Source organism: Schistocerca gregaria, chromosome 5 (genome assembly GCF_023897955.1).
Source record: "Schistocerca gregaria isolate iqSchGreg1 chromosome 5, iqSchGreg1.2, whole genome shotgun sequence".
NCBI lineage: Eukaryota > Metazoa > Arthropoda > Insecta > Orthoptera > Acrididae > Schistocerca > Schistocerca gregaria.
The window spans coordinates 269,326,109-269,341,062 of NC_064924.1; the positions used below are offsets into that span (position 1 = coordinate 269,326,109).

Below are 14,954 nucleotides of genomic sequence, written 5' to 3' on the forward strand. Positions count from 1 at the left end.
CTGAAGCACCACACTCGAATGCTTCTATTCTCTTTTTGCTTAACTGTTTATCGTCCATGTTTCACTTCAATACATGATTGCACTTCAGACAAATACTTTCAAGAAGTACTTCCTACAACTTAAATCGATATTCGATGTTCACAAATTTCTGTTCTTCCGAAATATTTTTCTTTTCACTGCCAGTTTACGTTTTATATCGTCTCTACTTCAACCATCACCAGTTATTTTGCTGCACAAATAGCAAAACTCGTCTACTTATTTAAGTATCTTGATTCCTAGTCTTATTTCCTTAGCGTCACCTGGTTTAATTCGCCTACATTCAATTATCTTTGTTGTGCTTGTACCAAATCGGTGACCCCGCGGTATCTCAGAATGTGTCCTGTCCATCGATCTCTTCTTTTTTATCCAAAAATTTCTTGTCTCTCTAATTTTATTTGGTACCTCCTCTTTAATTAACTGATCTACCCACCTAATGTTCAACATTCTTTTGTAGCACGACATTTCGAAAGCTTCTATTCTCTTTTTGCTTAACTGTTTATCTTCCTCGTTTCCCTTCCATACATGGTTATACTCCAGACAAATACTTTCAGGAAGTACTTCCTACTACTTAAGTCGATATTCTGTGTTCACAGATTTCTATTCTTCCGAAATACTTTTCTCGTCACTGTCGATCTACATTTTATTTCGTCTCTACTTCAGCCATCATCAGCTATTTTGCTGCGCAAATAACAAAACTCGTCTACTTCTTTAAGTGTCTTGATTTGTAGTCTAATTTTCTTAGCATCACCTGATTTATTCGCCGACATTCCATTATCTTTGTTGTGCTTTTGTTGATGTTCATCTTACATTCTACTTCCAAGACAGTGTCGATTCCCTTCAACTGCAGCCCCTTTCTGACTGTCGTTTACTGGCAGTTAAATGCACCAACTGAATAAGATAGGGTATAGGCTAAAACCATATCTTACACGTTTTCAACCACTGCTTATCTTTCATGCCCCTCAACTCTTATTCCTGCCATCTGGTTTCCGTATAGTCTTTAGCTCCCTTTCTATTTCCCCTGTTACTTTAAGAGAAATTCGAGCCTGGGCAGAATTATTTGTAGGGATGCAGCGTCACTGAAGAACTGCACGACGAATGTCGTTTGTGAGGCCTCGGGAGCAGAGCGCTTGCGCTGAGAGGTATGCACGTGCAGACCGGCCGCACTCACCGTCGAGCACGTGCACGGTGACGGTGGCGACGTCCGCGTTGCTGGGCCGGCACGTGTAGTGGCCCGAGTCGGAGGGCCGCGCCTTCTGCAGCAGCAGCCGCGACGTCGTCTGCTCGCCCTTGTCCGTCACCACGCTGACACCGCCGCGCTCGCTGTCGTAGCTGATCACCTGCCGACAGTCACGCACACATGTACACTAAAACGCCGAAGAAACTAGTAGAGGAATGCGTATTCAAGTACAGAGATTTGGAAACAGTCACAATACGGCGCTGCGGTCGGCAACGCCTGCGTAAGACAACAAGTGTATGGCGCAGTTTTTAGATGGGTTACTGCTGCTACAATGGCAGGCTACCAAGATTTAAGTAAGGTTGAGTTGTGTTATAGTTGGCGCATGACAGATGCGGAACAGCATCACCGAGGTAGCGATGAAGTCCGTCAGCTTTTCTGTACGACCATTTCAGGAGTGTACCGCGAATATCAGAAAGCCGGCAAAACAACAAATCTCCGACGTAACTGCGGCTCGAAAAAGATCCTGCAGGAATGGGACCAACGACGACTGAAGATAATCGTTCAACGTAACAGAAAAGCAACCCTTCCGCAAACTACTGCAGATTTCGATAATGAGACATAAACAAGTGTCAGCGTACGAACCATTCAACGAAACATTATCGATATGGGGTTTCGGAGCTGACTGTACCCTAGACGACTACACGACTCAAAGCTTTACGCCTCGCCTCGGCCATCAACACTAACGTTGGACTGTTGATGGTTGGAAACATGTTGCCTCGTCGAACGAGTCTCGTTTCAAATTGTTTCGAGCTGATGGACATGTACGGGTTGAAATGTCTCTGGTGGATTTGTTACTTACGTGACATCCAAAGATAAATCCACGTACGAAGCGACAGAGCTCAACTGACCCATTCTGCTCTTACTGCTCCTCTACAATGAACGCTATACTCCCCACTTCCTGTTATACTGCCAGTTGTGCTTCCCGCGACATGTAGTACTAGCTTTCTCACTGCAGGCGTATTTTCAACTACGTTTGATAAGATATTGCATTCTCAGTCGATATATTACTCCTTGCGAGGCCTGGGGGCCATCCTCTCAGCTAGTTTGGACTCCAGAGACAGTTACCATTATGGAAGTGACAAAGGAATTTCTCCAGCGTGGAGAGGATGTTTTAGTCCTATTACAGTCCAGAACGCGTTGTTGTCGGGGTCCACCACAATGGCCTACAAACAAATGCCTATCCCATGGCAGACTGTTTCAGATAAATGTCTGAATAGAGTGACGGAAACAGAGGAGTTACTCGGGAATGTGCCTGCTTTCTGCAGCATAATAGTTCAGCTAAAATCTGAGCAGATGAAAATTTTCAGGATCGCCAAATCAAGGCACTTGTCCGAAGCGCTGAGGTGTTAAGGAACCAGGTCGTCGCCTCTGTAAGATTGAGGCGGCATTTTAAGAATGTCGCGCGTATGAAGTAGGGAGTGAATGATCCCCAGTTATAGGTAATTTTCTTTTACCACTGCTGCGCTTGAAAGCGATCAAATGACCGCCGCCGTGAGTGGAAGGGGAATTGTTAAATATATCGGTTTTATAAGCCAGTGTTTCAGTTTAGTAATCCTTCATCTGATCGTTGGGCAGACATCATACACTCCTGGAAATTGAAATAAGAACACCGTGAATTCATTGTCCCAGGAAGCGGAAACTTTATTGACACATTCCTGGGGTCAGATACATCACATGATCACACAGACAGAACCACAGGCACATAGACACAGGCAACAGAGCATTCACAATGTCGGCAATGGTACAGTGTATATGCACCTTTCGCAGCAATGCAGGCTGCTATTCTCCCATGGAGACGATCGTAGAGATGCTGGATGTAGTCCTGTAGAACGGCTTGCCATGCCATTTCCACCTGGCGCCTCAGTTGGACGCGCATTGTCCTGTTGGAACAGCAAGTTCCCTTGCCGGTCTAGGAATGACGGTTTGGATGTACCGTGCACTGTTCAGTGTCCTCTCGACGATCACCAGAGGTGTACGGCCAGTGTAGTAGATCACTCCCCACACCATGATGCCGGGTGTTGGCCCTGTGTGCCTCGGTCGTATGCAGTCCTGATTGTGGCGCTCACCTGCACGGCGCCAAACACGCATACGACCATCATTGGCACCAAGGCAGAAGCGACTCTCATCGTTGAAGACGACACGTCTCCATTCGTCCCTCCATTCACGCCTGTCGCGACACCACTGGAGGCGGGCTGCACGATGTTGGGGCGTGAGCGGAAGACGGCCTAACGGTGTGCAGGACCGTAGCCCAGCTTCATGGAGATGGTTGCGAATGGTCCTCGCCGATACCCCAGGAGCAACAGTGTCCCTAATTTGCTGGGAAGTGGCGGTTCGGTCCCCTAGGGCACTGCGTAGGATCCTACGGTCTTGGCGTGCATCCGTGCGTCGCTGCGGTCCGGTCCCAGGTCGACGGGCACGTGCACCTTCCGCCGACCACTGGCGACAACATCGATGTACTGTGGAGACCTCACGCCCCACGTGTTGAGCAATTCGGCAGTACTTCCACCCGACCTCCCGCATGCCCACTATACGCCCTCGCTCAAAGTCCGTCAATTGCACATACGGTTCACGTCCACGCTGTCGCGGCATGCTACCAGTGTTAAAGACTGCGATGGAGCTCCGTATGCCACGGCAAACTGGCTGACACTGACGGCGGCGGTGCACAAATGCTGCACAGCTAGCGCCATTCGACGGCCAACACCGCGGTTCCTGGTGTGTCCGCTGTGTCGTGCGTGTGATCATTGCTTGTACAGCCCTCTCACAGTGTCCGGAGCAAGTAAGGTGGATCTGACACACCGGTGTCAATGTGTTCTTTTTTCCATTTCCAGGAGTGTATAACACAGTGTGCAACATTTAGCTGGTTGGAGGTGATATTAAATGAACGAATTAGAATTAGCGATGAGCACGTACCTAATTTGTAGCCACGGTTACATTAATATGGTGTTTTCGCGTGTCTTTTGTCCCAGCTTTGGCTTTAAAGTATTTTGTTTTTGAGATAATATTATCGCTGGGAGTTGGTAGAATCCTACAGGAGCTGTTCCAATGGCCGTTTGCGGTGTACGTTTTTCAGTAGAGTTGTATCTGTCTTTCTAACGTGATATGTTTCTCACAGAGGGTTTATTGTATTAGTGGTACAGAATAAGTGACAATTTTGATGCTGTCTCACGGGAAACATCAATGTTGTAGATAGTTATTTGGACAGTTGCGAAGTGTAACTTTGGTCTGCAGTTACCGTTTCCGAGTAAGTCTGCGGAAAAAAATATGCCACTTAACTCGTCTGACACGCAGCTAATCGGTAAGGGCAACAATGCATTCTTCCCATAAACCATCAAGGTTTGCGTCACACGGTTCAGCAATTCCTACGGACTTACAGAACGCTGGCCCGCCGAAATTCGCGTTGTGTGGACTAGGCCTGTTATTTCATATGCAGGTCACGTGACATTTCCTGCTCCGCCAGTCGTTCCCATCATAATACGGCGGACAAGCAGTATTTGTTTATAACGATAGTTGGAAATAATAACCCAAAATGTGTTTGCGGAAGGTTGTTGAGGCCATTTGCTCTTGGTAAGCCGTTTGCAGAAGGAAAGACGGTGGAGACCTAGAAAACACGTAAACTGGGTGCACCGTTTGCCACAGAAAAGAAATACCAATGGGGAGTTCATCAAGTTGCACAAGGACTAAAGTAAATATCAGACGAATTTTTTTTGATTACTCCAGAATGTCAGTACTCTCCATCGACGAAGCACATTCGAAATTTAGAATAACAGTAACTGGAAGGACAATAAACTTGTGCTCATGTATAGACACTGAAGGGAAGCAACTGGAGCGATCACATCAGCTTTTGAAGTATTTTAGTATCATCAAGATCGGTACCATTCTCTAGAACTAACCAACCAATCTAAAGAGTTATGGAAAGACTTTTTCCATTGAGATATAGGACAATAATTTATTATTGAGTTCCCGTTATTACCATACGTCGTCAAGTGCACGTAGCTTTTCAAGGATCTAGAAAGAAGATGTGTCCATTTTTGAGGCTGCTTCATTAAATGCCGTAATTCATTTAAATTGCAATTAGCTAATTTCGACCCCTTGGATGTCACCAAGTGACATCAAAAACTATCTGTGTTAAATGCTTACAGCACTTAATGATCTACACAGTAGAGTTTTTCTTTCAATAGTGCTGCGTGAATGATGAGCACTTCAGGATGTGACATAAGCCGTACTGTCACTGCATACTGTTCGTTGTTGGGCGGTGCCCTTTTTATAGTTCCACAAAACCATCAAGTCACCTTCAAATGTATTCATATCGTTGGTGCCCTGCTTATTTCTGTAAAGACTTTTCTCCACTGGCATATGTATTGCTATGCCATCCTCCTAAACTGGATCAACAACTCCTTGCAGTGATAAAAGCGCTGTCCTCTTTCTGGTACCGAGCGCCGTGGAATTTGAATCATGGACGTTGAAGACCCATAGAGGCCTCTACACCATCGCGCCGTAAGCTGTGGCGGCGCGCGCCCCTTGGCCCGCTTTTAGTGTGAGGTCGCCACAGTGGAACAAGTGGTTCCAGTGGCCAATAGTGGCGCCCCTATAGCGTTCTTAAGCGCCTGCCTCTCGCTCAGCCAGCCTGGAATCCATCCTAACCCGGCGCATCCACCAGCATCTCCGCCAGCACCACCTCCTTCCAGTTACCCAGTGTGGCTTTCGGCTGTCCTCTTCCGATGACCTCCTCTCCGAACAGCTTAATTCCCGTCGCTCCGCTATCTTCCTCTCCCTTGACCTTGAACGAGCCTATGACCGCGTGTTGTATCTCGGTCTCCTCTTCAAGCTCCAAACCTTCGTCCTTCCTATCAACTACGTCCGCTGGCCGCGGTGTCCGTGCGGTTCTGGCGCTGCAGTCCGGAACCGCGGGGCTGCTACGGTCGCAGGTTCGAATCCTACGTCAGGCATGGGTGTGTGTGATGTCCTTAGGTTAGTTAGGTTTAAGTAGTTCTTAGTTCTAGGGGCTTATGACCTAAGATGTTGAGTCCCATAGTGCTCAGAGCCATTTGCACCATTTTTTATCAACTACGTCCATCTGATCGGCTCCTTTCTTTCCCAACGTCCTTCCTACGTCACGATCCATAACAGGGATTCCTACATATTTTTCCCCTGCTCCGGTGTGCTCCAAGGTTCCGTCCTCTCCCCTCGTCTGTACCTTTTGTATATGGCGGACATGCCGCCGCCTTCACCCCCAATCCACCTTATTCAGTATGCCGATGACACCACCTTCCTTGCCCTTGCCCCCACCCTGCAGCGCTCCCAACACCTTCTCCAATCCCATCTTGACCGGTTCACTACTTGGTGCAACCAGTGGTTGCTTAAGGTCAATTCTTCCAAAACCCAGGTGATCATTGTAGGCGAAACCACCATTTCCTTCCACCTCCTCAATTTCTATATCACCATCTATTGCCCTCCTGTCGTCCTCATCCCCACCCTTAAGTACCTTGGCGTTACCCTCGACCGTCGCCTCTCCTGGACCCCCCATCTCCAGACAATCTAAGCCAAGGCACGCTCCCAGCTCCGTCTCCTCAAGCTCCTTTCTGGCCGTACATGGGGTCTGGACCCCTCCTCCATTCTCCACACCTATAAATCTCTCATCCGCCCTATCCTCTGCTACGCCCATCCTGCCTGGATCTCCGCCCATCCTACCTTTTACAAATCCCTTCAAATCCTTGAATGCCATGCTCTCCTCCTCACCTATCATATCCATCGCCCCTCCCCAACACGGATCCTCTACGATCTTATTCCGTTCCCCCACCTCCCCCTCTTCCTTGAACGGATAAGGATGCTATACACCTCCTGTAATACTCAATCCCCCGCACCCGCTTGTCTCTCACACCCTCTCCAACCCCCATCTACTGCCACACCTGTATTTCCATGTCCCATCTACTCTCCATCTCTCCATCCTCCTTACCCTCTGCCAAGGTGTCTTCCGCCAGCTCCCCCTCCCTGTGATGCCCTCCTCTCCTCCATCCACCCCTCCTACAAACTTTGATCCTCACTCCCTCTTCCTGTGTTTGTTCCTATGGGCACCCTCTCTCCCTTCACTCCCCCTTCCCACCCTCCTCCCTTTCTCCCCACTCCTCCCCTGGGCTTCCCCTACCCCCATACCTCCCTTCCTCCTACCGTCTCCTCTGCCATTGGCATCTTTGTTCTCACCTCTTGCCCCTCCCCCCACCCCCTTCTTCCACCTCTCGGGAGGTCCCCAGACTCGCAAATGGTAAGTGGACATTCGCACACCGGAGATCATCGCCTTCAGTTTCTCGTGTGGCTGTGGCTGAAGAGCAGCGTAGTATGCTGGTACCAGCCCACCCTATGTAAAGGTGTTTAAATAACAATAAAGGAAAAAAGAGGCTCAGCCAGCCAGTCTAATCTCGTGTACGTCGATTGACAACTCGCCTCGCGTTAGACAGTTTACTTCCTTGTTCTGTGTACGAGTGGACGTGTTTGTTTCCTTGTGATTCCTTCGTTCGATTTTGTTGCATTCGTTCTGTCCTTCGTTGGTCGTGTCCGTCCTCTCCCGTCGTGGTGTTGTTCGCGGGCCTCTCCGCGGGTCCCGCCGCGCTTTCCGTCATTGCTACCCCGTGACCGTCCCGGTCGCAGTTACAACTAACTTGTACATCTTTTTTCACATATAGGAACGAAAAAGAGTCTTTGGGCGATCAATCAAATGAATATAGTCCATTAGACAATAATTCCATGTTCCCCTTCGTCAAATAATTGTCTGACGTCCTGTGCTGGCCTTATCACGATGAGAAAAGATGCAATGTTTTCAGTCGTTTTTCTTGATTTCATCTATGTTTTGTGGCAAACGCGGTATTGGATACCGTTCAAAGATTAACTGGTGTCCTGAGCTCCAAAGCTGTGTTTACAGCAAGTCCAAGATAACTAATTCAGCAACGAACCCTTGCCTTACATGTGCTTCGTGTAGGAACGAGCTTGGTTGGTTTTAGTTCGTCTTCGAACTCTTAGACAGTTGATTGCAGCTTATTTTCTGCCTCCTACATCTGCATTAATGTTTCATCTCCTGTTATGATGTTGTGTACAATACTTGTATTTCGTTAGTCGAGTCAAATTTCTTCAACAGTTTTGGACGATCCTGTTTTCGAGCTTTCACATCCAATTTACCCATTTATTTTAAGCGGCAACAATGATAAACAAGGTTCACAGCGAAAGCGAGAAGATTGGGGGTGACAAGCGGCAAGAACGGGGGTGATGGACAGATTGACCTGGGGGGGAGGGAGGTAGTGGGGAAGAAGTGGACGTACACAAGGGGAAGGAGAAGGTGGACAGAGACGGGGCGAGGAGAAGCTGGAGTGGGAAAGTGGGAGAAAAAGATGAACAGAGAGGAGGGTGAGGAGATGACGCACAGATAGAGCGACGAGGAAACGGACAAAGATAAGTGGAAGGACGAGATAGGAGGTGGTAAGTGTGCCATCACCACAAGTATTTAGCAATTCTGAAGCACTGTCAGATTCGGTAGTTGCGAACACTGATGGAAACTTAATACTGTGCCACATCCCTGACCCTCCCGCTGCCGTTACACTATAACTCTCTGCGGAATGTCGTGTCTAAACATTTCGTTCCACGTTTTTGTAACGACTGTGTTTACGAGAAGCATAATATGCGTACATAATAATGTCTATTACGTGTTTTTTCTTTTTGCTGTGTTTGGTGCTGTACCGAAAGACATTTGGAAATGACCACAAACAATACCGGACAGTGATGTCATATACGTATATAGACTGCATGCTGCAATACAGGTCATCTTCCGTAACAGAATATCACAGCCTACGAAAGTATTTTAGTTCTTCCTTCATTCAGAAATTACGTCAAGGCTGTCGACCCACGCATGAATAAATGAACTCTTATTAAGTTAACAGATTACAAAAAGCTTAAAAATGACTCAACGAAAATTTACAAGTGAAATTTCCAGTTTTTTCGCAACACATTTTCCTTTTAACTATCACTTCAAAAAACCCTTCTCGACCAATTACAGAGGTGTTGCTTTTTTACCAATAACAAATGACAAATTATTTCAAAATAATACTAAAATCACGTCTCATCATCGCCATCTGCTGGTAGTTTGTAAAATTCGACTCTCACACAACTCGCCGCAGATTGATCAACACACTGTTGTCCAGGGCAGATAATTCTGGATGCGGCGACCGTTCTCAAATAGTGGTATTCACAGCACATCCTTGGCACGGTGACACGTGCAAGACCCTCTGCCCTCAAACCATATTAGTTGGGTACCCACTTTCTGGAAGGATCAAATGCGCTGGCGCCGCCGTCTTGCCACTCTGTGACATTATTCTGTCGACGACGTGTGCCGTCTCGCCGGCCGCGGTGGTCTCGCGGTTCTAGGCGCGCAGTCCGGTAACGTGCGACTGCTACGGTCGCAGGTTCGAACCCTGCCTCGGGCATGGATGCGTGTGATGTCCTTAGGTTAGTTAGGTTTAAGTAGTTCTAAATTCTAGGGGACTGATGACTACAGCAGTTGAGTCCCATAGTGCTCAGAGCCATTTGAACCATTTTTGTGCCGTCTCTGACACCATCTACAGCCATACTCCGCAAAGCACCAGTGCAACGCAGAGGATGCCTTTCCATATATCAGTTATTAGGGTTTCTTCTCGTTCCATTCAGGATTGGAACACGAGATGAACTATTATTTGAGTGCCTCTGTGCTGTAATTATTCTAATCTTATCCTCACGATCCCTACGTGAGCGATACGTAGGAGTTGTGGTATATTCTTAGAGTAATTGTTTTAGGACGGTTCTTGAAACTCCATTAGTAGACTTTTTCATGATACTTTTTCTTAAACAGTCTGCCATTTCAGTTTCTTCACTAGCACCGTAACGCACACCCCAGTCAAAGGGAAGACGGCTTAAAGAAAGCCCAAGTGAAGACGTTACATTAAAGGAACATCATTTCTCAGTAATAAAAAACGTTATATTTTTGTAAGAGTATTGTGTTAACATTTTTGTTGCCTTGATCGTGATCGCATCGGAGTTATATTGGATTACTAGTTCCGACAAGACTAAGATGCCTCCTTCAAACCCACAGTGCACATGTTATGAAATCATGCTGTGCGACAAACTGCACATTTCTTTTCATACCTTGGTAATGTATCAATAAACGAAAGAGTGTAGAACACTAAAAACACAGACAGATGCGGCACTTCCTGATGTGGGACAACTATGTGACTCTGTATTTCCATGATGACAGGGCAAAAATTTTTAATCTTCTGCTTCCTGCTGATTCATAGAGCGTGTTACAAAGTATGAGAGCAAAGCATATTTCGTAACCTATACCATGTGAATCTGAAATGGCCGCTTAGTGCGACCGAACTAGTAATCCCATGTATGAAAATGCGATCAAGGAAAGAAAAACAAGTTTTCTTTCGCTGAATTCATGGATATCTCCCCAGTCATGTAGACTACAGGCCATTAAAATTGCTACACCACTAAGATGACGTGCTACAGACGCAAATTTTAACCGACAGGAAGAAGGTGCTGTGATATGCAACTGATTAGCTTTTCACAGCATCCACACAAGGTTTGCGCCGGTGGCGACACCTACAACGTGCTGACATGAGGAAAGTTTCCAAACGGATTTCTCATACACAAACAGCAGTTGACAGGCGTTGCCTGGTAAAACATTGCTGTCATGCCTCGTGTAAGGAGGAGAAATGCGTACCATCACGTTTCCGATTTTGAAAAAGGTCGGAATGTAGCTTATCCCGATTGCGGTTTATTGTATCGCGACATTACTACTCGCATTGGTCGAGATCCAATAACTGTTAGCAAAATATGGAATCCGTGGGTTCAGGAGGGTAATACGGAACGCCGTGCTGGATCCCAACGGCCTCGTATCACTAGCAGTCGAGATGACAGACATCTTATCTGCATGGCCGCAATGGATCGTGCAGCCACAGTTTTTCGGATGTATACGGGTTCTGTTTACAGCATCATGATGGTCGCATCCGTGTTTGGCAGCACATTGGAAGCGTGTATTCGTCATCGCGTGATGGTATGGGGTGCCACTGGTTACACGTCTCGGTAACCTCTTGTTCGCATTGACGGCACTTTGAACAGTGGACGTTACATTTCAGATGTGTTACGACCCGTGGCTCTACCCTTCATTCTATCCCTGCGAAACCCTACATTTCATCAGGGTAATGCGCGACCGCATGTTGCATGACCTGTATGGGCCTTTTTGGATATAGAAAATGTCCGACTGCTGCCCTGGCCAGCATATTCTCCAGATCTCTCACCAATGGAAAACGTCTGTCAATGGTGGCCGAGCAACTGGCTTGTCACAATACGCCAGTCACTAGTCTTGATGAACTGTGGCATCGTGTGGAAGCTTCATGGGCAGCTGTACCTGTACACGCCATCCAAGCTCTGTTTGACTCAATGCCCATGCGTATCAAGGCCGTTATTACGGCCAGAGGTTGTTGTTCTGGGTACATATTTCTCGTATCTATGCACTCAAATAGAGTGAAAATGTAATCACATAACGGTTCTAGTATATTTGTCCAATGAATACCTGTACATCATCTGCATTTCTTCTCGGTGTAGCAATTTTCATGGCCAGTAGTGTATTTACAATAAGGCAGAGTGTATGTGTGTATTGGCCTGCTTTATCGACCGGCCTTGCGTAGTGACCTCAATGTCAGGGGCAAATAATTAATTTTTATGCCCCTGAGGTGTTGCCTGCCCTTGATAATAAGATAGTATATGGAAGTAGTATCGGACAGCTTCATTGGACTGTACTGCATGGGCTACATCTGCCAATGAGAGTGGCTAGGGACAGGTTGTGGTGGATGGTGGAATGGGAGAGGGGGTGTCGGATGGACAGAGCAAGGAGGAGGAGCAAATGGACAGATATGGGGACAGGGGAGTTAGATTCGACATGTGGAAGATATGAATGGATAGTAGGCAGCTGGAAAAGGGAGAGATTTAAGAAGAGATGAGTAAAAGTGTAATATAAGTAGAGGAAGGGGGAGGATAATATGGTCAGAGAGAAGGACTGGAAGAAGTGGACAAAACGAAGGGGAGGGGAGATGCCGGTAGAGGTAGAACGAGGAGGTGGAGGAGATGAATAGAAGTGAGAGAGTGAGGGAAGAAAAATGGAAGAGGAGATGTATCCAGCATGTGTCTAACAGTGGAAGGCTGTATTAATTGCAGATGGATCGCATCGTGTGATCAAGATGAGTAAAATGCCTTCACACAGAGGGCTTTGGTGACTACTGGGTATCTGTACACGGATGCTACCAGAAACAATACACTATGTGAAAGGGTTGGAACTGTTCGACTGGCTCCGACAGATAGCTGAAATCTGGGCAAATATTATAGGCAAACGGTCACCATGAAAACATTAGTGGAGACACAGTTGAGACCTCAAGTAGCCTTGCATCCTTCATCTCTGATATCATAACACTAACCACACAGACTTGTATGATGTAGAGCCAGAAATCAACTGGGATACTGAGTGGCATTATGTAGTGTTAAAGATTGGATCATACTTTTGGTTTCGAAGGCCACATCGACGTAAGCATTCCCATGGATACTGTAGTCACAGCGTGTGTATCTAATGCATGTAAGAACATAACAGATTTGACAGAGAATAAGTGGCACGAATGGTAAACACTGGCGTCTTGTATTTCACGATTAGCAGTCATGCAAGTCCACTGACAAATGCCTAGAGGAGTGCATGGATCCCAGACTAGCGTGATCAGTACCCCATGTATCATCCACAGACTCCAGTGAGAAGTCTTCGTGAAGATTAAAAGCATGTATTTCAGCCATGTCAGAAGATTTATGAAGATGATATTCCAATGGTGTACTTCAATGCCACAACGAGTACAACAATAGTGGTGTTGATGATGAACATTAATTCTGAATAAAATGAAGGTTTCAGTGTTTATTGTAGCAACGCTGTTTTCAAATCTTCACTAACCAATCTAAAATCGACGAAGTGCTCTTTTGAACTGTTTTCCAGTTCCTCCTTTGTGTGCTGCTTCGTTGTGGCCTCACAAATTTAGGTAATATCCTTTTGGTATACACAAGAGAAATCGTGAAGCAAACAGTGTTTCATTAGTCTTAATTAGTCTGAAGGCGGTCAGGCATGTCCGATATGAGGATGCGCCGTTTACACAGATATTTGCCTAACTTCCCTGCTGGGTTCCTACGCGTGCCGTTTATAACGCGAGTGTCGGCTGAATCAACAGGCGGCTCGTCGGTGCCTGTGTGCAGCTGATGAGCTGCGAACGGCAAAATGATCCCTTTGCGTGCGCTTACACTGACGTGAAAATGTTAAAAAAATGGAGAAGACAGAGGTGAGCTGCTGCAGCAATGAAGTGGCGTGTCATGTCGTTCCCACAACGGTGTTTCAGTATTCCCTACAAATTAATATGTGTCTGCAGTATGATAGAATGGTGTTTGCAAAAGTTCACCTACGGTTTCATTCATATTGATGAGAGATTTGCATACTCCATGAATAATTAAACAGTAGCTATAAAATAGCTCGCCGAGGAGGGCTCTAGCGCTGCCCCCGCCAGGTGCGTCCGAGAGGTGCCGTGTATCTCAGCAAATGACCATTCGCATAAATTAAAAGCCTCCCCGCAGACCAACTTTCGCGACTTACACGCTAGCTGAAAGGATCAAAAGGAATGGACTATCGTTGTTGTGGACTGTGCTGCTGTTGATTAATTCGTTTGCAATACAGTGGAACCTAAATGTTAAGGGAAATCCCAAATGCTGAAGCATTTCTGGAAAGCTGAATTATTGTAAGGATGACGGCAGTGGCCAGGGTGGCTAAAGAGGACAGTTGTTTTATTCTTTTAGAGATTACTGCAGACTAATGACGAACACTTAAAACTATTACCAGAGACTTCTTTCGCATTGTGGTGATAGTTGCTCGTGCTGCTCTGCACGTAAATATATTTGTTTTCTATACGTCTGATGTAAGTAAATGACAAATTAATTTGCATATATTAAAAATATACATACGCAGAGTGAAGCGACGGATGACGGATGAAAATTTGTACCTAGACTGCGATTCGAACCCCGATCTTCTGTTCAGTAGAAAGATGCGCTAACCACCACACCAACCTGGCACACTGGCTTTGCACAATTGCATAGGCTATTCTAGCAGCTCGCTCTTCAGTCCAAATTGACATTCATGCCTCAGGCCACTTGGCCTTCGCCCTTAAACTGAAAGAGTATTGCAGAGGCTATTCGCGAGTAGAACAGGGTTTGAGGACTCAGTTAGTGGTACAAAAGTGCGACACACCATTAGGTGGCTTGCGGAGTATGATGTAGGTGTAGATGTAGATGCAGAGACTATTCAACTGTGTTCGAATGGCATCTCACCATCAAACTGCGAATCCTGCCTGAATCCCGGGCACAGGGCTTTAATGAAATCAAACCGTTAGGTGCTAGAGACATTTATAACTCTCAACATGTATGATGAATATATGCTGACCGAAGCGGCGGATGAAGATTTATACGAAGGATGATGTTTGAGACTCGAAATGGTGTTTGGAGCCACATAATTTCAATGAAAAAATTGTAGGTTGTGACATTTAGTTGTTACAATACCGAAGAAGGGTTATATTTTCGCCTTGGAAAT

The 14,954-nt window shown here is 46.4% G+C and overlaps 1 protein-coding gene across 1 annotated transcript in view; it reads right to left on the reverse strand.

Moving 5' to 3' along the window:
* LOC126272263 (zwei Ig domain protein zig-8-like) overlaps window positions 1-14,954 on the reverse strand; it is a 968,421-nt gene that overhangs the window by 102,045 nt on the left and 851,422 nt on the right. Inside the window, exon 5 of the mRNA XM_049974998.1 lies at window positions 1,208-1,376. Coding sequence (XP_049830955.1) covers window positions 1,208-1,376 — 169 coding nt within the window. The remainder of the gene's footprint in view (window positions 1-1,207; window positions 1,377-14,954) is intronic.